Source organism: Toxotes jaculatrix, chromosome 22, assembly GCF_017976425.1.
Source record: "Toxotes jaculatrix isolate fToxJac2 chromosome 22, fToxJac2.pri, whole genome shotgun sequence".
In the NCBI taxonomy this organism is placed as follows: domain Eukaryota; kingdom Metazoa; phylum Chordata; class Actinopteri; family Toxotidae; genus Toxotes; species Toxotes jaculatrix.
Window position 1 is genome coordinate 560051 of NC_054415.1, and position 27763 is coordinate 587813.

The following is a 27763-nucleotide window of genomic DNA, read 5'->3' on the forward strand; positions in this document are numbered from 1 at the left end:
TTTGGCACCGTCACTGGTTTCTAGTGGTTTGGTTTCTGTTCAGGTGAATGAGACGGGAAATCGATGCGAAAGAGTCACTGTGCTAAAAAAACGTTTCCATCTCAGAGTCGTGAAATCAGATTCTGATCGGATTCTCTTAAACGAGAAAAGAAAACTGGTGAGATGAGTCCAGAGTCCAGAACCACGTTTGAACTCGTGCACACAAAATAATCATTTCTGAGCGTCTGACACTGACTCCGATGATCGTTCGCCCTCAGACTCAGACTCAACCTGGCCAAGAAAAAATTGTGTACACGACATTTAGAAAACGTCCTGCGGAACTTCGTGGACTCCATACGGACGATCGTTTCTGGAAACGTGGAATCGTCTCAACCAGATGGGACAGTTTTTAAAAATCATGGCCCTGAATGATCAGGACCCGGGGTCAAATGTCAGCAAAGGTCAGATCCACAGCTGGGAACGCGTCCTGTTCCTGTCGTGACGCTCCGACCCTGAAGCTGTCGCTGACTCTGGAAAAAAAAAACAGGTTTGTTTTTTCATTTTCGTCGTCAAATTAAAAAAGTGTCCACAGATTAAAACGCCTCATGAAGACGATATTTTCTCTCCTTTCACACGGAGCTTTGTCTTTTAAACGTGTCCACTCTGGTCCGTCCTCTGAGCGAGCTGAACGCCGGACGTGTGTTTGTGAAGCTTTCGATTGTCTTCAGATTCATGCTGGTGTTTTATTTTCTCTCGAGCCAAACAACAAACCGAACGCTTGACGACAGGGAGGGAAACGTGGCAACGCTCCTCCGACGATTCGACAACTTCTCTCAAAAAATATATTTCTGGTTGTCACGAGATTCACGAAGACACGAACTGATCTACAAAAAAACTGATTGTTGACACGAGCGTGAAGGCAACAGATCGGATGGCGCCTCACGTTCCACCTCTGGTCCCAGCTTCGGGGTTTCCTGACACCTGCCTCCACACGGGTAAAAAAGATTCTTTTGGCACATCAGTCCTTCAAACATCAGACTGACTTTACACGAACAGACACTGAAAACCTGGATATGTTCTTCGATTTGACTGATCTGAGATTGTCGCCGTACGTTTGGAGTGATATTCTGTAGAAAAATATAATGAGGCAATATAAAAAAAGACGGAATGAAAAGTACTGCAAGAATTCAATGGATAGATTTACAATGATTTTCTATATAGCTTATAAATACGTTATCTACACAATATGTGGTACAAAAATACTATAGAGCATTTAGTGGGCACTGGATTTCCTTTGTGTTTTTTTCCTCAAAGTAACAACAACAACACAAAAATAAAAAAGTTATGCAGATGTGTAACTGGTCAGGCACAAGATCGTGTTCTTTGTGGGAAACTCTGCTTCCTCCACCAGTGAAAACAGGGACTGAAAAGCAGGAAGGAGGGAAGGTGATGAGTGCACCCTGCGTTCGCCGTGCAGCTTTGGGTCGTTCACTGTGAAACAGTTGCAGTCAGACATCAACGTTTCAGAGAACGTGTCGAACACAAGCGTACGTTTTGGTTTAAACCCTGTCTGAACATCGCCATCATCATCGTCAGGGTTTCTGGATGTGAGTCATGTGACGCCGACCTCATCTCCAACATTTAGCGGAAAAGGAATGTCCTTTTTTTTTTTTTACAGAGGCCCCGAAGGGACACCAGCAAACCCAGGAAGTTTGTGAAGGCCTGTGCTCGTGTCCTCTCTGGGCCTCCGTAGGTTTAATGAAACACAGTTCGCTTCGTCCGTCCTCAGACCAGCTCCTGGTGCGACAGACTGGTAATAAATATGTGCCTTTCAGTGTTATTGCTTCAGCTCAGAACTTGTGCCCTGGTCTTCACTCTTCATCACATGACTCACACCCACGACTGACACGATCCTATGAACCGTCTCATAAATGAAGAGGAGGTAAATTCAAATCAAAGACCCGGCACCGCATCCTGTGCCACGCAGACTGGCTTCTTCTCCGGCCGCTCCTCATCCAGTTCACATGGCAACTACAGACAAGATGGCTGCCGAGCTGTGCAGCGGCCAGGAGGAGCCTGCGGGGGGAGCTCTGCCGGCCTCCTCCTGTGGCTGTGGATGTTTTTCGTATTTGGCATCAGATAAGTTAAACGTCCCGCTGTTCAGTTTCCACCGTGTGCTTTTTGTCCTTCAGCCTCTTTTTCTCCTGCTTTAAGGCAACTTATATTTGTGATGATTTTAATAAAACCTTTTCTTAAAAAATGTACAAATTTCTTAATACAAACCTCCATGGCATCATCAGTAAACACTGTATAGAAAATATATAAATATGCTTTTCTCTTTTTCAATGTACAAATGTTCTGCAGCTCCGTTTCGTTTTTCCTTTTTTCGTCCTGCGTCTCCTCCTCCTCTGTGCGTCAGTCTCTCTTTCCCATTTTTAACCTCATATATGCACAATTGCTATTTACAGTGAGGGGGTGGAGCTGTGTGGAGGGGTGGGGGTGGGGGGGCTGGGCGCGGGATTGGGCTCATGAGGAGTCCGTGCAGGGCGACGGCGGCGGCGGGTAGAGGTGGTGGGAGTAGCTGCGCTCGGTGTAAGGCGACGGTGGGCAGCTCTCACAGTTCTCCTCCGCCGACAGGTACTGGCTGCGGGGCGTCGGCGGCGGCGGGAAAGGCTCCGAGTCGTAGTTGAGGTCGCTGGTGTAGCCCTTGGCGGCGGTGGCGGCGGTGCTGGACTTGAGCGGCACGCGGCGTCCAGGCGTGTAGTCGCTGTCGCACACGTCGGTGCTGCAGGGGGTGGTGGGAGGGGCGAAGTGGCGGTAGGTGTAGGGCCGATAGCTGAAAGAGAGCAACGCCACAGAGTCAGAGCAGGAAGTCAACACAGAGAGAAGAGGAAGGCGAGAACCTTCACAGTACCTGTAGGATCTGTGAGTCGAGGGGCTGTTGGAGGAATAACCGAACTCCATCGTGTACTGAGAGCGGACTGTGGCAGGAGACGGAGGAGGATTCAGGATCTGTGGACAAATAAAACGCAGCAACGTGATCACAGGCGTGTTACTACAGACCATCACCTGGTGTGTTCTCTAAGTAACGAGGTCATGAAGACGATGTCAGAGACGTCAGGTGTTCGCTCTGGAGGACGGTTTGAATCTCTGAGAGCGAGTTTCTGTTTCATGATGTCTCTTCGTGTCTCACCGGGGGGAAGTAGGTTCCCTTGGTGCTGGACGAGCTGCTGGACGAAGCTCCGGTGACGTGGGCCCGGTCGTACGGAGGTCCGCTGCTCCCGCCCATGATGCTGAGGGAGCCAATCACGGACTTTCCTCTGGACATACCTGTCCAAGTGTGAGAACAGACATTAGCACCATGCTTATTAAACAAAGACGAGGCGTACTGATGGTATCTTCAAAGAAGTGCGTCTCACCTGGCAGCGAGCTGGACAGCGAGCTCGGATGAGGCACGTATCCCAGCGGGACGGACGACGACCCATGAACCACAAAATCATTGGTGACCGTCTCGCCGTCGTCCTTCATCTGCGGACACAGGACGCGCTGACACACGAAATACACGGCGCCGACCACGAACAACGCCATGACCACGCCCACAATGGAGCCGATGGTGTTGTTGGGCGGAGGCGGCGGCTCCTCCGTCGGATCTGAAACCACAGAAGAAGACAGACGTTAAACTCTAAATCGCTCTGACGACAGATGAATGAATGAACCTGGCTCCAGAGTCCATGTGTGAACGAGTGTGTGCACTCACAGCAGCCCATCTCGTCTGAGTTGTCCGTACAGTCCATGTTGTTGTCGCACTTCTTGTGTTTTCCGATGCACTGTCCGTTCGAGCAGGTGAACTGATCCGGAGGACAACGCGCTGCAGGACACACATCAGCACAGAGATAAAGACACGAGCAGCACATCAGCATTACCTCTACATGTTCCAGCTCTGATGAGCAGGTTAATAAAAACCAGCTGATTAACATCTGACTCAGAGTGAGACCTGCCCCGTCACCAGACTCTGATCAGGCAAACCGATCCGGATCAGGATCAACGGTCACGGTCAGTGTCACACCTTCCAGGTGAGATCGGTGCGAGTGTTACCTGTCACACCTTCACACTTGTTCTCGTCCGACCGGTCCTGGCAGTTGAACTCTCCGTTGCAGCGGAGGCTCAGGTCGATGCACTGCCGGCTGTCACACTGGAACTCGGACTCGGAGCAGACCGGACAGTCCTTCTCGTCGCTCTTGTCGTCACACTCTGCGTAACCGTCGCATCTCCAGGCCTGAGGGATACAGTCCACCTCGCCGGACGTACAGGAGAACTGCTCCGGAGAACAGGTGGGAGGCTCTGAGGACACACACACACCCAGAGACCGTGAGACTCGGCCTGTAAAGGTCTACCTGCTGCAGAACCTGGACTGGACCTGAGGTTATTCAGGTGAGTTATATTCTGCGTCTCTCACCTCCACAGGAGAGCTCGTCCTGCAGCAGCACCAGGTGGACGGGACACGAGCAGCGCGTCGTCCCATCTCCCTTCACAATGCAGATGTGGGAGCAGCCGCCATTGTCCCAGGTACATGGATGTTTACCTGAAAATCATTTTATAAATGGTCAGGTCTGAGGAGTCCGGCGTCGCTGTTTGACTGAGGGTCAGGATTAAAGCGGCGGTTAGACGAACTCACTGTACTCCCTCATGTCCAGCTCGTGGACAGCGTGGATGTCGCTCAGGTAGGCGATACGAGCCTGGATCTTGGTGCGCCCCTCCCGGGTCGTCTTATCGATTCGTTCAATCATCTGCTGCTGCTTGTCGATCCAGTACAGGTGGTTTCCGAACACGGTGAGTCCGACCGGCTGCAGGATGTTGGAGTCTGCAATCACGATCCGATTGGCTCCTGCGTTTTAAAAAAGCAGCAGGGAAAACACAAAAACAAGGCTGTAGGGCAAAAAACTCCAGGAAGCACGGCAACGGAAGGGGTGAGAAACTGAAGGTGAGGCAGGATGGGAGGCAGGAGGAGCGGACAGTGAGACACCGAGGTCAGCTCCAAGCAACGCGGCTCAGAATGATAAGGACAGAACAACATTTATATCAATGGAAGCAGATTTCTCCTGGAGCTTTCAGCCACATCTGGAGAGACGGAGGCAGATTCTTCACATCAGACCAGGAGCTGCGGCTGAAAGCTCAGGGACAAATTTAGTAAGTGGACCTCAAAACAGGAGAATTAACAGGGACGTGGTGTGCGTGGCTTTCCCCATCAGCTTCTCTCTTAGTGCTGCAGTAGCTGTTATGTGTTTAAACACCCTGATGAGGGCGCCAGTCTCTGTGACAGACTGCGGGAGAGGATCAAAGAGGACGGCGGAGGCCAGAGCGAGCCCAGAGCGAGCCCTAAACTCTGTCCTGCATCAGAAACAGGAGGAGGAGTTAAAGGCCGGGGCTGCTCCGATCCTCCTGACAGCGTGGTGTTTATATCAGATGCTTTACATTCCTGTCGGCCTGCGTGGGGCACCAGAGATTCACAGGAATGTGCTGAACTCGAGGCTCCGCGCCAGCTTCCCCTTTACTGCACTTTATTTATTTATTTATTTACACAAGTCAAAAAAAAGACATAAAACTTAACAGTAATTAAAAAAAAGAGCTGTGCAGGTGAGATTAGAAAACCTGAGAGGGATTATCACCACATGGGTGCAGTTTACCTGCCCTGGGGTTTAACTTCCTGTCTAAGAATTTTTATTTCTGGTTAAGTAGATGTGAGATCAGGAGACGCTGGTGGATTCTGGGAGGTTCTGTGTGCGTGTCAGTGTCCTTGGCGGCTGACTGTGCAGTGAGATGCGGACTCACCTGAGAGGTCGCTGCTCTCGATGCGTCGCAGGTCTGAGTCGACCCAGAACAACTTCCCCACCTCGTTGTCGATGGCCAGAGCGACGGGTTTCCCCAAACCGCTGAAGAACAAAACCTCGCGCTCCGTCCCGTCCAACGCCGCCCGCTCGATCTTTGGAGAACGCTCCAGCAGGTTGGTGAAGTACATGTACCTGTGGACACGAGGAGGAAAGGTTCGGTCAGACACCTGAGTTCTAATTCACCCGGAGCCTCTGAGTCTCACAGCTGAAGTGGATGTTTGTTTCTGGCATGTTTTCCTCTCTGGGCTCTGAAGGAACCAGAACATCTGCAGACTTCATTTCTCAACCACACAATGACCCAGAGATTGCTGCGCGAACCCCGGCCTGAAGGAAACCCTGCAATTATGGTTCCAAACAAGCGGCTCGGCACCGCCGAGTTACGGCGGGCTTCAAGAACTTCACGAGCCCGAGAGAACAAACAACGAGAACAAATTACTGTGTGATTAGAAACAAGATGCAGACGAGCAGTGATACAAACAAGGAGCTCCTGAAGTGCTTCTGTCTTTCTGATAACAGAGAGGGAGCGGATCTTCAGGCTTCAGATCCACCTGCATGTACCTGACCTGCACGCACAGCTCACAGAGCAACAGCTGAAGCTCTTCAAACACTGACCCTCGCTCCGGGTTGACGACGATGGCCCTGGGTTTGTCGTGCTCCCCCCTCAGCACCACGCCGACTCTGCTGCCGTCCGTTCGCGTGACGTTGATGACGTTGGTGACCTCGCTGGTCCAGTAGATGAAGCGGCTGTAGATGTCGATGCTCAGATCGTACAGCTGCAAACCCTGACTGGGTCCGCCCGGAGAGCTCGACACCACCGTCATACTCTGAGAGCAGAGACGTCACACGGGTCAGCGAACAGCGGGAGACGGCGTTTTCATCTCAACGCTTTAACAGAAAACAGACGCGTTTACCTGGTTTCCGTCCTCCTGAGCTCGGCGGATGACGTTCTGCTTGGAGTCGATCCAGTACAGCTGTTTGTCCAGCGGGTCGTAGTCGATGGCCCGGACGTTCCTCAGGCTGTGTATGGGCAGGATGATGTCCGGGCTCTGCTGCTCGTCGATCACCATGCGATTGATGGCAGTTTTCTGGCTGAACAGCAGGAACGAAGTCGGAGCTGAAAGAAAGACAAAGAGGAGAACACATAAAAAAAAAGAATAAAAACAGAAAAATGTTATGGGCTGTGGGTTCACACGAGAACGCAGTGGGATCGCGGTCAGTTCACAGGTTAAAGGTTGACATCACGAGGCGGCAGGTTGAGCTGTGGTGTAAAACCGTTGGTGGCCGACTCACCGCTGCAGGTCTTGTTGTCGTAGTTGAGGGAGAAGTGCGCGGGGCAGCCGCAGACGAAGCTGCTGACAGGGACGGCGAGGCAGAGGTGGGAGCAGTGTCCGTTGGTGGAGGCGCAGGCGTTCCAGCCTCCCTGTCTGGACGAGTGAAACACCAGGATGTCCATGACATAGTCCAGGTGGCCCTGGATGACGGTGCGGTTCTGACCGCTGGTCTTGTTGGCTCGCTCGATGCTGCGCTGGCTCCAGTCGGTCCAGTAGATGTAGTCCTGGTACTGGGTCAGGCCGAACGGGTGAGGGAGGTCATCAGCTATCACCTCACGCTCCTGACCTGAGGACGGCAGAGACATGAGACGGAGGAGAAGAGACAACTGTGATTAAATGTTCAGAGAGAAGCTAAAAGATGAAGACCACTGCAGAGAGGAAGAGGAGGAGTCAACCATGGAGGACTGGACCAGAGGAGACAGAGTCCCAGAGCAGAGGGAGCAGAGCTCTGTGAAACCGAACTCAGAGAAGTTCCAGTAACATTTATTTTTCGTGGCTTATAGAAAATATAATCCCAGCTACTCTGATGCGTCTCTGCTCATTTCAAACAGCAGCTACAGCTCCGAGCTCGGAGCACACACAGGAAGCCAGGCTGAAACACTGACCACAAAAACTAAACCTTCTCTAAAAGTTTTTATTGACTAAAATTTGCAGATGAAGTGACTGAAACTCACAGAGCCAGCTGTCAAACTTAACACTGCCATAGAGAATAACTGAGAAAATAATAAAGCAGTTTGGTGCAGCAGGCTTCTGCCCAGCGAGGGCTATTTTCTGTCCTCGACATCCTACGCCAAGACTGAGGCTATTTTCCTGCACACAAAATTGGTAGTGTTGTGAGAGCAGTGTGAGCGTGTGCAGAGCCCGGAGTCTAATAGCAGTATCGTTTTAGGAGTTTTGTGTGAGGAATATTTTGGTCCTGGTTTACATCCACCCACGTGCTGAGAGGGAACACTTCAGGACAAAACTACAGAGCACAGCAGCTTTTGTTTCAGCAGCACTTTGAAGCTTCCTCCCATAAATACAGGAACAGAGCGAGCAGCTAATGGAGAACATGTACTCCTTCTGTCATCTGAGACCAACACAGAGCTCATGTATGTGCAGACGGATACAGACCACATGGCTCAGAGAAGAGTTAACATCCAGTGTTTGAAGGGAATCCTGCAGCAAGATCCCTGAACTAAATACATTCAACGTTTCAGCAGCCAGCGAACAAAATAACTGCTTTTTCTGAGGATTATCTGATGTGTTTGTATGGCTCTTTATTAAACAGAGTCCTCAGAGACAAAAGGAAGTGAGAAAAGGACGGACGAAGGACAAACAGAGGTCTCCTGCTGGACTCTGAGTGGGAACGTAGTGTCTTAAAACCTCCATCTGAAGCCAGCTGAACCTGTCACAGGTAAAAACATGTCACAGACAGTAACGCACAAACCAGGGGAACAGAGAGAGCAAGCTTACCGAGCATGTTGGAGGATTCGATGAGCGTGGTGTCCAGGTCGGTCCAGTAGAGGCGGCGCTCGGCGTAGTCGATGGTGAGCCCGTTGGCTCGGCCCACGTCGGCCACCAGAGTGATCCGACCCGTCCCGTCCATCGCCGCTCGGTCGATCTTTGGCTTCCCGCCCCACTCGGTCCAGTACATGTACCTGTGCAGAGGGAACAGGTGAAGCCAGGTGTGAAGCGAAGCGGTTTTAGCTGATGTGTGTCTGTGATCCATCTCCTCTGTGGCTCCACATAAAGCTCATCTCATCTTTAACAGGCCAGAACACGCAGAACTGTGAGCGAGAATCAGACCCACGGATTTTAACATGTTCACAGACCAGTTTGTTTTTACTACAGTGTGGCTCTGATGTTTGAGTGAGTGAGTGAGTGAATGAAAAGAAGACTGAAAGCCTCAGAGCAGAGGAGTGTCCCCACAGGGACAGGACCGGTTCTGAACCGGCAGCACTCCCAGTTCTCACCCTTCAGCAGGATCCAGAGCCAGAGCTCGTGGACTGTCCAGATCCTTCCAGACCAGGACCTGACGGTGCTGCCCGTCCAGTTTGGCCACTTCGATGCGGTTGGTGCCGGTGTCGGCCCAGTACAGGTTCTTCCCCAGCCAGTCCACCGCCATCCCCTCTGGGTAGTCCAGACCGAACTCCACCACATGCTCCAAAGCGCTGCCGTTCATGAAGGCCCGGCTGATGGTCTGCGGGGGGAGGGGGCACAGGGTAAAGGTCAAATTAAAGATCAGAGCAGCTGAGCTGATTAATATACAGGGTCACTGCAGGTTAACAACTTTAATTTCAGACCAAGTTCACAAAGTTCTTCATGTTTATATGATATTTCTGTCACAGCTGTGTGTAACGACTGCTACAGCTCAGGACACAGATTCTAATTACTCGTTTCATTTGGATCGTTCAGAGGAGCTAAAGTTCTGCTGTAACGGACAATGATTTCTTTCTCTTCTGATTCTGTCCATCCTCTCAGACTTGGCTCTGTCTGTTTTCCAAATGAGGGAATCTATTCACAGGAATCATGAAAACCAGCGTGAAGGGGAGAGGAAGCAGCGAGGAGGGGAGGAGAGGGGAGGAGAGGGGAGAAAAAAGCCCAACGGATGGAGGGGGAAGGGAGCAGCCATCAATTATTTCCAACCTGCTGTCTCCTGGGAGCCCATTACTGCTCCACAATGCCGGCCTCCAGCCAACCAGCAGGACGTCTGTCCTGTACAGAGACCCACCTTCAGAGTGATGTCGGTCCAGTAGATGCGGTTGTCGGTGACGTCGAAGTCGAGCGCCGAGGCCTCCTTGACGCCGGTGAGCGGGATGGCCACGTTGTTGTTATTGGTCTCCAGAGAGATGCGGCGGATGTCGGTGTGGCGGGAGAAGAGCAGGAAGGCCTCAGGGACGATGCAGGTTCTCATGTCGGCGATGAGTTCGAGGCCGATGGGACAGCCGCACTGAACGCCCAGAGGCTTGTAGAGGCAGAGGTGACTGCAGCCGCCGTTATTCTCCGCACACGGGTTCGTACCTGAGGAGGGAGGTCAGAAAAATGTCACATGATTCAATTTCATACTGTGTTTTCTTTTTAGTGGAGCGATGCTGAGTGCGGAGGTCTCTCTCAAAGCTGTGGTTACTCTGAAGGTTGCTCAAGATTTGTCTTGTTCCTATTATTTTGTTCACCCCATTTCTGTCTGTCTGTCCCCGTTCAGGACTGGACCATCCTCTGTCCTGGTCCTGGTCGATATGGTGTCAGAGCTGAGGCCAACGCTCGCAGCTCTGTCCAAACGTGGTTGGATCTGAGTTCAGAGTTTATCTAAGATGCTTTCTGACTTTCTCTGGAAACAGAGAAACTGTAAGTCACCACATTTTTCTGCAGTAAACATCTCAACACCACCATGATGTTTTCAGTCAAAACGCTGTTTCAGAGTTTTTTCCATCCAAACAGGAGAAGAAAAAAAATCAGGGGTAAACACTGAATACTTTGGATTTCTTTGGGATGAAAATGGTCAGATTTGACGACAGCAAATACCAGATTCAAGACAAACTTCCTGGCAGCTTCCAACGTCCTGATTTCATCCTGAAACAGTCAAAATCAAACCCAAACCTCTGAGGAGTGGACAGTAAGAAAACGGACGTGTCCTGGAGTCCATAGAAGAGTGAGAGAAATCCCCCCTCTGTTCCTCACACTCATTTTCTGAGAGGTAGAGGCGGGAGGGGGGGAGGAGGGGGGAGGAGGAGGGTGCAGCAGTGTGTTTGCAGCTTCTATCAGCAGAGCTCAGGTGTTGAAATATTAATCCCCCATTATCCCAGTTTCCCAGTTAGACTGGGCGGCAGATTCCACAGGAAGCACAACATCGGGACTCAGGAGTGAAAAGACAACGAGCAGCAGGACTGAAGAGAAACACGAAAAACTCCTGCAACCTGCAAACTGCACATGTGAGCTGCTGAAACTAAATGAATGAATGATGGTTTTGAGTTGTAGATCCCAGCTCTGGTGTGTCTTGCTGTCCTAGATCCTGGACTTACCGAAGGACTCGTGCACGTATGTGGCCTTGAGTCCCATGAGGTCGGGCAGCTGGTCGATGATGAACTCTCTCTCTGCGGTGCGTTTGTGGACACGTTCGATGCTGCGACGCTGCCAGTCTGTCCAGTAGATGTAGTCGCCCAGGAGAGTGAAGCCGAAGATGTGAGGAAGTTTGTCCTCCACCAGCACCCGTCTACCTGTCCCGTCCATGTTCATCACCTGAGAGACAGAATAAAACCCTGTTAAACCTGCGGAACTGAAACGATAACTGATTCCAAAATAACTGAGAAACGGATTTAAGAGAATTAATGAAGTAAACAGTAAAGAAGCTGGTGTGGTGAAGGAGGCGGAGCCACCAAAGCCACAGCGACAGGTATCCCTCCTGAGCGTGGGCAGAGGTTGGAGCTGGAGAGCAGCTGCTTCTTTAAACTGCTGAAAAACTTGTAAAAGTGAAAACACATCTGTGTTCAATACCGAGGCAACAAGGCCGAAAGAATCAGACACATGTGACACAAAACACAGGGAAACTGGAGAAGTTTAACCCTTAAACGCCGCGCGTGGAGCGGACGCCTCCAAAAAGAACGCCACCTTCAGCGACTCACACAATTTATAGACTAAAGACCGAAATCGAGGAAATAATCCTCAGATTAACTGACTGAAATAATAATAATCCGTAGCTGCAGCCCAGGACTGGATCACTGTGATGAATCCAGTCCTGTATGTTTCAGCTAAAAGCAGCTGGGAGAAGTTTCAGACGACGATCAGGATGACAGCTGTCAGGAAGTAACGGCACATGAAGCAGATCTACGACGGCCAGCGTCTGCTGAGTTCCTGCTTTTACTTTAAAAACAAAACGACAAACAGAATAAACGCCAAACTTTCTACTGACGGTCAGCTGAGTCACACGTGGAGACAGACAGTTCTCATTTTCTCTGCACACGTCTCATCCTCCTCTACTCCCATCATGCACGCTGTTGTGGGTGCACCGATGAGAGTCTCCGCATTGTGTTTCCCGCTATGGATACTGAGCGTGCTCAGAGGAGCTCAGGCGACCTGGCAGCACATCGCAGCGCCGCTAATTAGAAGCAACAGCCGGAGCAAACAAACAGCGGCAGCATATGGCCGCCACATTTCCTCCTCTTCCTCTCTCACACTAACTTTGACATCTCACTTCAACGACCCAACAGGCAGCAGAGTTTCTCCAGGCAGAACTGAGACAGTCCGAGACCCGGACCTGACACGAAAACTCAGGCGACGAAAAACTGACCCAGCACGTTCGCCGTGTTTCACTCAGCCCTTTAAAAACAAGAGGGAGCAGAATTTCCCTTCATTCACAGCATCTTCACATGTCAGATCGCTGGATCGTCTCAGACACCGAGGCTCTGGACACCTCGCTGTCTCTGATCCGTCCTGTAATTTTCCCACATATTACAGGTCCAGTCAACTGTCTGCATGTAGAACCAAATCATGAGAGAAGTTACCTCGGGAAACGTTTCATACAGAGCAGGACCGAACTCACACCTGTACACGCCTGCAGAAAACGTGTGTACACATCATCAGCAGCAGGATTCACCTCCTTATTCATTCACCTTGTTTAGTTTCCAGTGCTTTTCAGGTGAAGCCCGTCCTGACTGTGACCCACACTGTTTCATTGTTAGTTTGGGGGATTTTAATTATCTGATCATAATCAGAGAAAATGAACTGTTGACCTAATCAAAGAAAACCTGGATCTGATCTGAAACTTTTGTCCATTCTGCAGAAACAAATGTTTTCAGCGTCCGACTCTTCGTTCAGACGCTGGTCCGACTTTAAAATCAGATACGATTGTTTCTGAAACATGCAGATGGACTTTGAGTGTCAAGAAATGTCAGGAATCTACAGAAGAGAAAAAAACAGGAGGCCTGTAATCTGCTCAGAGTCCTTTAACTGATCAACACAGCGTGGAGCGACGCTATTCGCTGCTCCCAGAACAGCCCCTGCGTGGCCGGCTGCCATCTTTCAAAACATCCTCCACACACACGCACACACACACTCAGAGTCAGAGAAACGTGGTGTGTATAAATATAAAATGAAGTTTCCATCCTCAGCTCGATGGCCTCAGCCAAAAGGTCTCCGCTGGTTTGGGAGTTGTGACCGCAGTGCGGCGACGGTTTCAGATTCTGGGTCTATTCTAAACAGAGCCGACCGCAGCTGGAGTGCAGGCCGCAATTGGAACCAGATGTGGGATCTGGCCGCAAAAAAGGGTCCTCCGAGGAACCTGGAGGGGGGAGGGAGGGAGGCCAGCGGAGGCCCCTCGGCCCCTCCGACCTCCTGAAGGGCTGAGGGGCTCGCTGAGCAAGACCCGAACCGCCGCAATCACCACCACATTTCAGGGGATCGGAAAAGGGTTCACCACCCCTGAGGGGCTCGGAAAGGTGGGTTCAGGTCGGGCCGTGCCACCCCTGGAGAGGACACCCAGAAAGTATAACCCCTAAAACATGGAGGAATGGCGTGAGGATGCAAACCGCAGAGAGAGAAAAAGAGGAAAGCTCCATCAGAGTCGTATTTTTTTTACCCAGCTGGGCTGTCGACACCCTTTACAGCGCCGACGTTTCACAGTCAAGTCTGTGAGCTTTGATGTGGAGCTGAACACATGATGTGGACAAAGTTTAACAGCTTTCTGAAAGACTGATGGGACCAGGAGACGGCAGAGAGAGGTCCGGACTGACAAGTGTCAAACTCATCCCATTATAACACATGCTCATTCTGGGGCTTTTCTCTTGCTAACATCAGGGCTAACGAGAAAACAGCTGAGATATATTTAATATTTAATAAAAGAGTGAAGCTTCTGGGTTTCCAGTAAGAAGTTTCCTGTGCATGTTGATCAATGACTGCGATTGAAAGAGTGATTTGGCTGAACAGGGGCACAGAGAATGAATCTGAGGTAAACAGAGGAAAGTCTGTGAGTTTACTGAGGGTGAGATGATTGGTTTTAGGGGAAGGACTCAGCAAAACGTCTCTGTGAGGCTCCTCCTACCTGCAAATACCTGCAAAGCTAATGACTTTCCCATCAGCCTCAGCATGACGTTTCTCAGAACTCCACGGAGGTTTACGGTACTCTGACACAGACAGAGCTCTGAGGGCTGTCTTCTGACGAAGACCATCCTTTTAACCATCGCCGTCACGACGGTGTTCGGCTGCGTTCAGAGCGACAGCAGCGCTCTCGTCGATGAGATGAAGCTAAACACAGGATCATCCAGAAAAACCACAGAGTTTCAGCTTTAAACTGAAAACTCTGCTAAAAGCCTCTGACTCTGCATTTTATTGGTTTGGATTTGCAAACAAATATCCTTGTTTTTAATTTGTCTAACACACACACACACACTCGGTGCTGACATGGTGTGTTTGCGACGCACTGCTGTGTGTGACTGTGCACTGTGTGCTGTTTGCTTACTGCCGTTCTGTCACTGTGTGAATGTCTGGATTGTGACATGAACTCTCAGATTAACACCTTCAGATAAAATCATTGAAAATAAAACACTCCTGCTGGATTCCTCTGGCCTGTGCAGAGTGTGGCTGCGTGACACCACAGCTGAGACGAAACTCAAACCGGAGCCCTGTGGGTCATCAGCCCTGAGAGACCTGAGATGTCTTCAGCTCCATTTGGACTGGATTTCTGTCTGTGGTGGGGGGGTTGAACCTCACCGGCTCTGATCCTCAGCCTCGGCCCTGGATTTTAAAGTGGCTCTCTGAGTTTCCTCTGTGCTGCATTTTATCAGCTCAGTGTGAAATTTCATCGAACATGTTGTCAGCTCCACGCTGCTGCTGCTGCTGCTCTTTTAGGTCCAGTGTTTTTAGCCTGTATCTGTTTCCATTCACTCAAACTGTCCCATTAACAGCAGCTGAATCAGCTGTGACCAGCTCCTGTTTGTGGTGAACCCATGAACAGACGACTCTCACTGACTCACTGCGATCCTGAAGGAAACTTAAAAATGGCAGGATTCTCAATGAAGTTCTGTGGGCTGGACATCAGCTGGACATCAGCTGGACATCAGCTGGACATCAGCTGGACACACGCTTTACCCAAAACAATCTGCATCAATATTTTCTCCTCTTTTCTGTTTCAAGCAGCTGGGGCTGGATCTCCAGGCTCACAGCCGTTCATCTGACTGCCAAAGCTTGCTTGCAGTTTTTGATCTACAGCTGAAAAGAAAAAATTTCTTTTATCTGCTTAAACCAACCTCACTGAAACACCTTCCAGCTGAGCATGAGGGCGTGGGTCGTGCCTTTATTCTGAAGGCTAACAGGAAGTATGAAGGAAGGAAGAGTATGAAGAACGAGTGTGTGTCTGCCTGACTCTGGTGGCCTTCGGCTCACTGACCGGCCCGGCGGGAGCTCGTGTTCGGCAGTTAACCGTCACAGCGAGCAGCCGCCGTGAAGCCAGCAGGAGCTCGACTTTAAAGAGCCGAGAACAAGAGCTCACAGCTCTCATCCTCCCAGGTGAATACAGACGCACAGAGAGCACGACGCGAAGCTACTCAACTCCCAGGTCTCTCTCTCACACACACACGCACACAGTAAGATCTGATAAAAAAAATAAATACCAACCTCGATCTTATCAGTCTTGGCGTCTCCCCAGTAGATTTTTCGTTCGTCATAGTCGAGTGCGAGGCCGTTGGGCCAGCCCAGGGAGGTGTTCACCATCACCAGTCGCTCCATCCCATCCAGATCTGCTCGCTCGATCTTTGGCACCTCGCCCCAGTCAGTCCAGTACATGTACCTGAACAGGTGAAAAGAAAGTGATCACTGCAGCTTTGTGGCATGAATCATCAGCTTCCACTGAAAACAAACAGGTTTGGTCTGAAGCATGATAATAAAACCAGCCGTCGCACCAGCGAATGATGCAGTGGGTGACCTAATTCTTTTGTCCATCAAATATTCAAAGATGTTCAGTTTACTGTCACGTAACAAAGAAAAGCAGCTGAGTCAGTCGCATCATGACTCACGTCAGCGACTCATGTCATTGACATTAGGCTCACCCGGCCACGGGGTCCAGCACGATGGCTCTGGGCTCGTCCAGGTCTTCAGAAATCAGGATCTTGCGCATGGTCCCGTTGAGTCGGGTCACCTCGATGCGGTCCGTCCCGGTGTCGGTCCAGTACAGATTTCGGGCGATCCAGTCGACCGCGATGCCGTCGGGGTGGTTCACCTGGGACGTGACCACAAACTGGGCGTCGCTTCCGTCCAGCAGAGAGCGGCGGATGGCCTTCACATCGTCGTCCGTCCAGTAGATGTAGCCCTCCACCGGGTCATAGTCGATGGCGATGGCGTGGCGGATGTCGTCCACCTGCAGGATGATGTCTGTGAAGTCCGGCATGTCCAGAGAGATTCGCCGCAGGTCTGTTCGCCGAGCCAGCAGCAGCATCTGAGTCGCACCTGAAGAGGAACAGAAAGGTTCATATTTTCTCCCTCGGCCTGAGCAGGATGTGACCACGCTCAGTCTGGGTTTCACGTCCTGAAGTTTTACGTTTTAATGTGAAGTTGAAAAGTAACAAGGGCTCAAAACACTCAAGTAAAGTACAAATAAAAGTACCTCCTGAGTAAAGAGGCTGAGAAGAGTGTAAATGTACTTCAGTACTGTCCGTCACATTTGGTTCGTGGCCTGTGCCTTAAACTCCCTGCGTCCAAACCCTCTGTTCACTGAGTCTAAACCAAACAAGTTTTTTGTGGTGATGCTGAACAAAAGCAACAAATTAGCAAAGATTTTCCGTCCCAAAATGAACACTGTGTGGTGTGTCGGTGGAGCGGGTGGTGGAGCGGGTGGTGGAGGCTTCAGAGGGGGAGAGACGTGGCTGCAGCCAAACAATACATCTGAACCCTGCAGGTCAGACTGTGGCCACGTTTCACTGCTCCAACCAGCAGATACTCTGGTTTAAGAAGCAGAAAAACCTCCAGTGAAATAGTTAAACCCCGGCAGTGAAAGGAGGCATTGTCTGCAGGGGGAGCATGTGATCCCATCTTTCACAAAAGCTTCCCCGCCTTCGCTCCTCCGTCGCTCCGCAGGCGAGGGTTACTGAACCAAAAAATGTAAATAAAAGAGGCAGAGGGAGGGAGGGGGGGAAATGTCCAGGGGCTGTCATTCAAACAGCCAGCTCGGTGATGAGTGGGGTTACCATGGCAACTACAGGTCAGCTCAACACCACCTTAAGCTGCTCAGAGCGTCCGGAGACGATGGCGATGCGTCAGACTTCTTAAAGCAGGGAAAAAGCTAATGAGGTTTGGTACAAGTTTGAAACTAAAACAGAGAATCTCCTGGTTCTTCTCTGTGCAGGAACCCACAGCTCTCACACACTAATGAATTCAATCTGGACGTTTGGGCTGAATTCTTGTAAACGGTTGCACAAGAGAGTTTTTTGTGTTTTTCTTTTTCTTTCTGAAAATAATAGATAATCTCCAAACTCCTGCGTCTTTCACTGACGCAGTTCAGGAAATATTTGGATCTTTTTTTCTGTTTCCACTCGAGCGTCTCCAAAGTTTCCTCTGCAGAGTTTTCGCTCAGGTTCACTTTCTAAATCCCACGTTTTACAGACTGTAACTTGTCTTGAAATCAATCAACAGTTGTGAGGACGATCTATCAGAGCCGCCTCCTGCTCACTCTGCAACATCACCTGCAGCAGATGATGTGAACTTTACTTCCAAACCTCTCTGGGATTTTTCTCTGAGACTAAAAAAAAAAAAAAAATACACACACACACACACACACACACACACACACACACACACACACACACACACACACACACACACACAGATATATATACAGCAGTGAACAGTGTGATGGTGATGATGGTGGTGCTGGGCTCCTCACCCTCTCTGCAGGTCTTCCCGTCCTCCAGTAGCTGGACTCCGGTGGGACAGGCACACTGATAGTAGGGCTTCACCGGAGACAGGAGACAGAGGTGGGAACATCCTCCGTTCTTCACACAGCATGGACTGCTCACTGTGGACAAGACGCACAAAGACTCGAGGTGTTTTAGCATAAATCCTCCCTCTCACACTCTCCCTATATTTTCTATCAACCTGTTACCAGCTGTCCATAAATACACAAAGTTTAACCGACTTTTTAGCATCCTGGTTCTTTCTACACCATTCTGACAGAAACACTCTAAGAACACCGGGTACACAGGTGGTTTATGGTAAAACGTTTCGGTCCTGTCAGAAATGAAACTCACAGATGGGTTGTCTCTTGGGGCTGAAGACGTGGATGTCCATGGGCGAGAAGATGTCCGAGTGGACGATTCGCTGTTCTGCTCCGGTCTCTTTTTTACAGGAGTGGATGGAGTGGGTGTTCCAGTCGGTCCAGAACAGCGTGTCCTCGTACAGGGTGAGGGCGAAGGGGTGAGGCAGCTCTCCTTTCACCACCACCTCCCTGAAACCAGACAGCAGAGCACAGATCAGTTCGTTCGTGCACAGGTTTTCAGTCTCACGGGGCAGCACACACGCCGTCAGCGTCGTCACGCCTCGGGATGATTAGTGTGACCTCATGAACGACATGACGACGACGTCCTGTTCCTTCAAAGACGGCCGTGCTGAATATTTGTGATTACCTGGAGGAGCCGTCCAGGTTGGAGCGGTGGATGAAGTTGTGTTTGGCATCGGCCCAGTACAGTTTCTGCTGGCTGTAATCCAGAGTCAGCCCGTTGGGCCAGTAGATCTCTTTATCGATGATCATGGATCGATTCGTCCCGTCCATCCCCGCCCGCTCGATCTTTGGGATCTCACCCCAGTCTGTCCAGTACATGTACCTGAGAGAACCCAGGAGAACAACAATCATCAGTTCATGTGTGAGAGGAGAACACAGAAATGGCAGAATTACCTCCGTCCCTTTCTCTGGTGTCTCAGGTTTCCTGTTTCTCTCTTAATAAACTGAACAATAAACAATAATAAAACAATAATAAATGTTTGTTTTGTTGACTCCTCCTCTGTGACTTCTGTTATGTTTTCAGTCCGGTCTGAAAACATTTTTCATTTTTATATTTTCATTTTAATGCTGATGTTCGGTTTCCTACATGTGGACGGTCTAAACACAGCGAGCGGCTCCTTGGCCTGCATCTGCTCTCCTGTTGCCAGGCAACAGCAGCATCACTAAATGTACATCCTCCACTCGAGACCCGACTCCCTCCGTCTGTCTGAGTCCACGTACGTCAGTCTGTCTCCAGCAGGCTTCACACTGGGAAACAACAGGACTCTGTGTCTCTGAGCACTTTGCTGAACATCCTTTCATTTCAGAATACCTGCTCTGCTCTGCGTTCAGACTCAGAGGTAAGACAGACAGACAGACAGGAAGATCCGTCTCTGATGAACGTGCACTGACGCTCACACCGGTCTGTGCTGAAACACAACTTCATCGAATCAAACTCCGACACGTCTCCTCTGCATCAGGACGACCATCAGCAGAGGGGGTGTTCACGGGAGGGCGGGGGCGACTGCTGTGCTGCTAATTCTCCTCTTTGTTTGCCTTAATTACCATCACAGCTGGACAGCCCCCTCTGTCCTCCCCCACATCCACACCACCATCACTAATCTCCGTCCTCCCCCTCCCCTCCCCTCCCCCGACAGCCTCAGCTCCTATGAGGAGCTTCAAGGGCAAACAGAGCTGAGACCACAGCGGGGTGAAGGCCGCGAGGTCGACCCCACAAAGACGTTTCCACAGAGCAGCAACAAACCTCAGCGCGTCCAGTGAAGGCTGAGGTCATCTTCAGCCTCTGTCTTACCCCTGTCCAACCACTGTCCCACCTCTGTCCAACCACTGTCCTACCTCTGTCCTACCTCTGTCCCACCCCTGTCCCCACTCTGTCCCACCTCTGTCCCACCTCTGTCCCACCTCTGTCCCACCTCTGTCCCACCCCTGTCCCACCCCTGTCCCACCCCTGTCCTACCTCAGTCAGCTGGACAGATATCTCTGATCAGATATTTATACCTGTGGCCTCCAACCTTTTCATTTATTGACTGATTCAAATATCAGAGAGATTTTACTGAAACATTTTCAGTGACAGTAAAATAGAAAGCTGGAGGTAAAACAGTAAACTGCTCAAACACAAGGACGGCTGTGGATGTAGCTGTCTTTATCAGAGGCTGCGAGACGCTTCAAAGCCCTTTGTCTCAGTGGACTGTCCTTCAGTCAAACACAGAGGACTACAGTCCTACAGAAAGTTGATAAAACTGTCCATCAGTCTCAGACGGTCTCTGTCTTTGACTCGAAGTTGTGACCAGAACCAAAGAGGCTGGCTGAAAGTCAGGGGCAGGAGGGCGTGAAGACGGGGGAGGGACAGAAGCCTGATCCGGGGGGGGCTGGGGGCACGTCCAACATGAAGCCTTTAATGAGTCCAATTACACGCCTTTAAAATCTGTCTGATGTAATGAGGCCTCTCCATCTGACAGAGCCGTGTCCACTCACCAGTTGTGTAACAGCGCTGCTTTGTCCCGTCACAGCACCAACAGACACACAACCACAGGGAAACAGCAACGGTCCCGTCCTCTAACTTCATGTTTCCAGGTGAAGAACTGACCCACAAACAGAGCTGCTCGGTCTCTCCACGTAATCCCATTCAGCACAAGACAAAAGCTCTAACTGATAGCCTGCCCAGGAGCAAAAAGCAGCAACCGCCTTTAAACACGGCAGCTGGTTGGGTTTCACTGCAAACAAAGCAAACTCCAACGACCAAATGAGCTGTTAGCAGTGACTAACCTGCACATGACGACTGAGGGTTTTCAAAATCCACATCAGAAACTCAGCAAGGAACAAAAACCGGATTCCAAATCTGAGAGTTAGACTTTTTACAGAAGCTTCTGAGGCAGGTATGATCCCCCCCCCCCCCCCCGGTCTGAACAACGTGGCCCCAGCCAGGCAGGAGAAATGCTGTGCACACAACACATCCCCTCACCACAAGAGCTGCATTGTACTTGGTACCTGATGCATTAATCATCCCAGTTGAACCGAGTCCAGCTCTGCGTTCCATCGTGGATTTGGAGAACCAGTTTTCCTCCGCTGAACTACGACAGGCCGAACCCGACGACAGCCCGAAAGCACGTGGACAGAACACGAAGTCCGTGGAACAGACGGCTGATTCTCTCTTTATCTCTCAAATCTAACTCATTTTCATACGGTTTAACATCGCAGCCTCACAGAGTTAAACTCGAGTTTACCCCGTAAGCTCTGGGTGGGTGGACGAACACGTTTGCCTCCAGACGTGGTTGATAACACGTCGTACAAACCAGCTCTTCTCTGCACAGCCCGGCCCTCGCTCTACCATACAGAGGGAGTGTTTCCCTGTCCACATACTTTTGGCCACAGACAGTGGTGGTCCTGTCCTGGCTCCTCTCAGGGCCCTCTACCCGTGAATGAAACAGCGTTTCCCTCCCACAGACGTGAGTCAGTTGGCGCGTTGCTGCTGCCGAACCTTCCTCTGACTGCTGGGAAAACAAAACAGCTGCCGCGGCAACAATGGGCCTTTGTGAAACGCACACAACCAAACAACACAACACAAACGTATGCAACCCATTTTATGCATCAATGAAAGAGCCTGAGTTTGTGTAGCAGTCATGCTAATGAGACAGCGCACACACACACACACACACACACACACACACACACACACACACACACAAAGACAAAGACACAGACACACACAGACGGACAGCAGGGGACGAGCCTGATGAAATCAGGAGCTGCTGTAGTTATTTGTACGAGTGTGTGATCACAGCTTTGTTCAGCGCTTCACCTCAATCTGCCAACTGTGTTCAGGACTCGCCGGCTGATATTCAAGCGTTCATCACGCCACAGAGTCCACCGTGGACGGCGTCCTGCTCACTCTGTCTCAGCCTCTGTCCACCCTAAAGCCTGTCTCTCCCTGCAGAGCTCTGCTTTCCCACGCTGATGCCCAGAGTGTGTGTTTCAGCAACCTGAAGCCGCCCGCCGAGGGTCGGAGGTCACGTGGCTCTGTGATTAGAAAACACTGATTTCTTCAGCAGCAGCAGTTTGACTGTGCTGATGGTGGTGTAGCAGAGCTGATCCTGAACCTTAGCCTGATTTTACCAGATCATGACATACAGATGTTATCAGCTGTCTGTCTCCTCACCAGATGTTGCTGAGACGCAGACCTGTCGTTTAACTCAGTCGAGTTTTCATGTTGTTCGAGTGTCTAATTTCACCCGGTCTGTTTCATGTTCACACACTCAGGAGGCGTGGACACACAGTCAGGTGGACTGAAGGTAACTCAGTCATTGGACGGCAGCGTCGGGGTTCGACAGACTCAACCTGCTACAGAATCACATGGCGGACAGCAGGTGGACACTGCAAGGACGAAGTCAAGGTCAAAGTCAGAGTTTCAGGACGAACGTCTCAGAGTTAAGTCCTAACAACCTGGTTTTTGTGCTGATGTATCAAACAAACACAACTCAAACACAAATCTGAGAAAAACAAGAGCAGAAGATCAGCCCCACCATCAGCCCCGGCAACACCCCCGGCAACACCCCCGGCAACACCCCCGGCAACAGCCCCACCATCAGCCCCACCATCAGCCCCACCATCAGCCCCACCATCAGCCCCACCATCAGCCCCGGCAACAGCCCCACCATCAGCCCCGGAAACAGCCCCACCATCAGCCCCGGCATCAGCGACCGGCTCGGCGTGACTTTTATCTCTCATACTGTGGTGGATCAAACACTGAGGAGGGAAGAGTTTCCATGAATAGAAACCCAAGAGAGAAGAGAAAGAAAGACGAGAGAGAGAGAGAGAGAGAGAGAGAGAGAGAGAGAGAGAGAGAGAGAGAGAGAGAGAGCCCCAGATTTAAATAAAACTAATGAATACATTACAGGCCTCTTTTATCTGAGTCCTAATGGATTTACATCCTAATCCAACGCCTCTCTGGAGCCTGACGCTGGAAACACGGTGATGAAGGACAGGAACAGGAGTGTGTGTTACACACTCTGAGCAGTGTGACGGTGCTGCTGGCTGTGGGCCGCAGGTGGATCGGTCGGACATTAGCATCACTCACTCTCTGTTTTAGTTTAGTATCTTGTTCTGGCCATATTGGTCTTACTTATATTTTACTTTCACTTACTGTACTGTAACCTTGCTGTTGCTAAATGCAATTTCCCTACTGAGGGACTAATAAAGGATTTTCTTATCTTATCTGTTTCACGGTACGGTTTATATGAGAATCCTCCTCCTGCAGATTCGCGCTCTGTCTCCAGCTGATATGAGACGTTCCTCAGCTGCCGACAGCGAGCTCCTCATCTCCCCTCGTCCTGACAAAAGAGAAAAAACCTCCACGCTGACGCTGTTGTTCAGTTTCCAGGAGAATCCGGTGGACGCCGGCCCACCGGAGGAGCAGCTCAGCCGCCCTGCAACTCAATCTGATCCCGGACAAGCTCCGAACAAAGCGGCACAAACACGCCCTCCTCCTCAGGTTCAGGAGGAGCATTCAGCTGCTCACACACGCTTCCACCGGCGGAGACGTTTTCAAACCACGCACACACACTTTGTTTCCACACTGATAACATGCATGTTTGATGTGAAAACACAAACTGAGGGTTTCACACTGATAACACAACTTTCTGGGAAACAGTTGTCTATTATTTCACTCCTTCCTCTGTACTAAGGCTGCAGATAACGATCACTGTCATTACCGATAAATCCCATGTTACAGTGGCTGTTCTGAACATTACTCCCAGTCCTGCTTCACGCCACCTGTACTCCCCACTCTGTGCACCTGGAAACACCTGGACAGTCAGACTCACCCCCGTTCTGGATCCAGAGCGATGGCTCTCGGCTGGTCCAGCTCCTGCCAGAACAAAACTTTCCTCAAAGATCCATCCAGCTCCGCCACCTCGATCCGATTGGTTTCTGAGTCCGTCCAGTAAAGTTTCCTCCCTAACCAATCACAGGCCAGCCCGTCCGGGGAGGCCAGACCCGGCACCACCGTCTGGATCGTGCTGGCCCCCGACTGGTTGAAGACGGTGCGTTTGATGGCCTCTTCGCTCACGTCGCTCCAGTAGATGAGGCCCAGGGAGTAGACGTAGTCCACGGCAGCAGCGTCCTCCAGCCCTCCCACCACCACCGTGGCGTTGGCCTTTTCATGTGCCGCGTCCACGAGCCGAAGGTCTCGTCGGTTCGCATACAGCAGCAGCGGCACGCCTGCAAGAGGTGGGACAACACACGATTTAAACCTTGGAGAACATGAGATAATACATGGTTTAAACTGTGGCAGGTGGTGTCACCGCCGGGTCAGTGGCTCGCCCTGAAACATTCCAGCGTGCTGACGTAGAAACTGTCAGGTTTCAGTAACAGTCCTGCATTTTGTAGTAAAGAGGAAATGCACCATTTGTTCTGTAACCAGTGCTATAGAAAGAGTTATAAAAATATCTGAGGCTAAAACATCTGCAAACAGTCAGTGATTATAATTCTCCTGAAACACATGAATACCTGAATCTCATTGTTAATTTGAAAATGTCAGCGACGTAGAAATCTTTCTGCAAAAGCCTTTTCAGCATTGAATCTGTCTGTCGCGTGTTAATCCCAACTCTTTGTATTGATCCCTTTCTTTGTGTGTATTTGAGGAACAGAGAATATCTCGGATCTTTCTGACTCATACTGTCAGTTACTGGTGGAAATCTAATTTTCCAGCAGATAAACACCATTAACTGATAATGTGTCTGTTCCTGATGTGGACGTGTGATGTTTTCTGGTATTTGCTAAAGAATTGAACGACCCTGACTGAACCAGAACCGGCAGCCGGGGACTCTCCGCCTCCTCTCTGCTGGATCTTGGCCCTCGTCCTAACCCACAGTTTGACACATCCAGAGCTACAAGCCTCCGTGGGATCAGAGGGGAGGTCACGGAGGGCCCCCGCGGCTCCGACCGCCAGCCTGGTTTCACTCCACTCGGGGGGGGGATTTCCATCTCTAAATATTTACTAAATCACAACATCAAAACCTCAGACTCAGGTCCTAACAGGCGGCGTCCAGCACAAACTCTGCCAGGAGCAAATATCAGGAAATTCGATTCTCGGGACACTTGGAATATACAAGTTAGTGGTGTCATTAGGGCTGCAGATAATACTTAGTGTCCTCATCAATTAATCAGCTGAGCACTGCGTCAATTCCTTGATTGTTTGATCTGTAACTGTCAGAAAAGAGATTCAGTTACAACGTGGAAACAAAAACAAACTTCTGTGAGTTTCAGGCCTCAGAGGAAACAGGAACCGTGTCTCTTGTCACTCCTTCCTCTGTAGTAAGGCCGCAGCTGATGATCATTTTCATTATTGATAAATCTACTGAGCATTTTCCACATTTATCGATTGATCATTGATTCATTATCTTCAGATGGTGTGTTCACGTCTGAGGAGCTGCACAAAGGAAAAAACTCAGATTCATTTTCTATCAACAGACTAATCAAACAATCAAAAACTACAAAACAACTTATTGATTAACTGAGAAAATAACCTGCAGATGAATCAAATGTGTCAATTGTCAGAAAATGTATCTGCAACTTTTTAAACTTAATTACTCCTTGAAGCCATTTTTCATTTTTCTCTCAAACTGAATATTTTCTGGTTTTGGACAAAACGAGACATTTGACATCACGTTGGACGTTTTCACCATTTTCTGAGATTTTAGAGACAAAAGTATTGACTGAGAAAATAATCAGCACATTCATCACTGATGGAAATAACAGTTTCTGTCCTAAATAAGTAATTTAAAGGGAAGTAAACCAGGAGACTGTGTTTCACAGCTGATTCCACATCACAGCACTGAACTCAGAAACAAGCATGAGCTCCTGTTCAGAAGGAACCTGTGAGTTTCTGTGACTGATGCTTCAACGTGTCTCTGCTGACCGGAACACCTCCCATCTTAACAAAGGAAATAAGTTAGGTTTACTATTATTATTATTATTATGTTGATTATAATGGAGGTCTGGGTGCTGGCAGCCATTCATCATCAAATAAACCGACGCTCCACCTAAATCAGCCCAGATACAGATGGTGAACTGGTTCCTGGTCAAACACAAACTGGTCCAGTGCAGAGATGTCCGGTGTTAGCTGCCTGCAGGTTAACACCACACCACAACACAACACAACACAACACACCACAACATGTACCCGGTGACTGAAGGAGCCGTGAGCCGGACGGAGGCTGCTGGTCCGGGCTGCCGTGGCCGTGCTGGGCTGAATGACTTGCGTTCGTAGCGTCTGTTGTGCTAACTGCTGCTATTCCCCGAATCTAAGGTTTCAGCCTGTTTAAGTTACAAACCCCAAAGTTAGCCGGCTAACAACCCGCACACTCGGTGAAAATAACACATCCACCCTGGACACACGGGCCCGGGGAAGGCTGGCCTGGTGTACGGAGGATAGTGGGGTGTTTTTCCAGCTAAGCTGGCTAACACAGGCTGTTTGTGGTTTCATTCTCCGGAGCTCCGGCAGCGAGCAGGCAGGGAAGCACGCAGAGCTGGCTGGCTAACGTTAGCTCCGCTCAGGAGAAGCAAGCCGCGGAGAGTGGGCCCTGGCCCGGACACAGCTCCGAATATCCACCGATAAAGCAGCTTTTCCCGGCTGTTCGCAGCACTTTCACACATTACAGACCACACACGCAGGAAAATCACAGCTAAAAGGCTGATTTGAACTCAAACTCACCTCGTATGAGAAAACAAAAACTACACAACAACAGGCTCCGCAGCACGACACCCATCTTTCTCCCGTTTCTTGGCCCTGCCGCCGCTCTCTCCTCAGCGCCGTATTCCCATCGCTGCGGCCGCTTCCTCGGGCAAAAAACGCGGATTTAAAGACGATATTCGTGTTGTAATTCAGCTACGGTGCGAGTTAAACGATCCCCGCTTCCATCCTGGCTCTGGCTGCTTGCTAACTGCGTTGGATCAACTCTCGGTGTCTCACATTGTCCTGCAGGAGATCCGTCGTCTCCTTCCGCTGTGAGGAAGCTGCTCCCCCCGCCTCCGCCTCCGCCTCCTCCACCTCCACCTCGCTCCTCGACTCCGCTGCTTTCTATTGTTGTTCTGATTTCATGCTCTCAAGCCAAAGATATTGTTACAACACGGAAAACGCCCCGATCCCGACACGTTTAACTGCCGCTAAATGAGAAGGCAACACGTCCCAGATCCCAGAGGAGGGAGAGGCTGCGCTGAGGAGCCGCAGGAGCCGAAGTTCAGCTTTAACGCTCACATTCCTGCGGGACTAGTTTATCACAGTCAGAGTTCACAGCAGCAGCACGGCTCCACTCAGCTGTTCACTCAGACACCGTTTACACCTTCTCCTCTCAGTGTGGTGCAGAGAGCAGGCACTGCTCCTGCAGCCTGGCTGCAAACCTGGCTCCACAGAAACCTGACTGCTTATTCTGAGAGAAGACACAGCCGCAGAAACTGTGTTTGAAAAAGTCTGAATTCAGAGAAAAGTCACGGCGCTGAGCATAAAGTCAGACTTTAGACAAAATGTCTTAGATCTGTTGGCTCCAGACCGAACTTCAGCCCGCATCCTTCTCCGAGGACTGAGGCTCAGAGAGCGGCTGAGAAAAATC

At 50.4% G+C, this 27763-nt stretch overlaps 1 protein-coding gene across 2 annotated transcripts; it reads right to left on the bottom strand.

Moving 5' to 3' along the window:
- Window positions 1–1165: 1165 nt before the first annotated feature.
- On the bottom strand, window positions 1166–27164 carry lrp6 (low density lipoprotein receptor-related protein 6). 2 transcript variants are annotated; one of them, XM_041029744.1, is made up of 23 exons: window positions 26869–27164; window positions 23978–24374; window positions 18784–18981; window positions 18409–18605; window positions 18045–18176; window positions 16216–16612; window positions 15785–15956; window positions 11200–11416; window positions 9912–10201; window positions 9154–9380; window positions 8654–8838; window positions 7158–7484; window positions 6779–6981; window positions 6480–6691; window positions 5809–5999; window positions 4655–4864; window positions 4436–4561; window positions 4084–4320; window positions 3737–3847; window positions 3399–3629; window positions 3173–3309; window positions 2894–2991; window positions 1166–2815 (listed from the first exon to the last, which is right to left on the bottom strand). In XM_041029744.1, the coding sequence occupies exons 1-23, from the start codon at window positions 26921–26923 to the stop codon at window positions 2506–2508; spliced, it is 4860 nt and encodes a 1619-aa protein (XP_040885678.1). In that variant the 5' UTR covers window positions 26924–27164; the 3' UTR covers window positions 1166–2505. The 2 variants fall into 2 exon arrangements, with proteins under 2 accessions (XP_040885678.1, XP_040885677.1); XM_041029743.1 differs by having other exon boundaries at window positions 4075–4320.
- Between the last annotated feature and the right edge of the window lie 599 nt (window positions 27165–27763).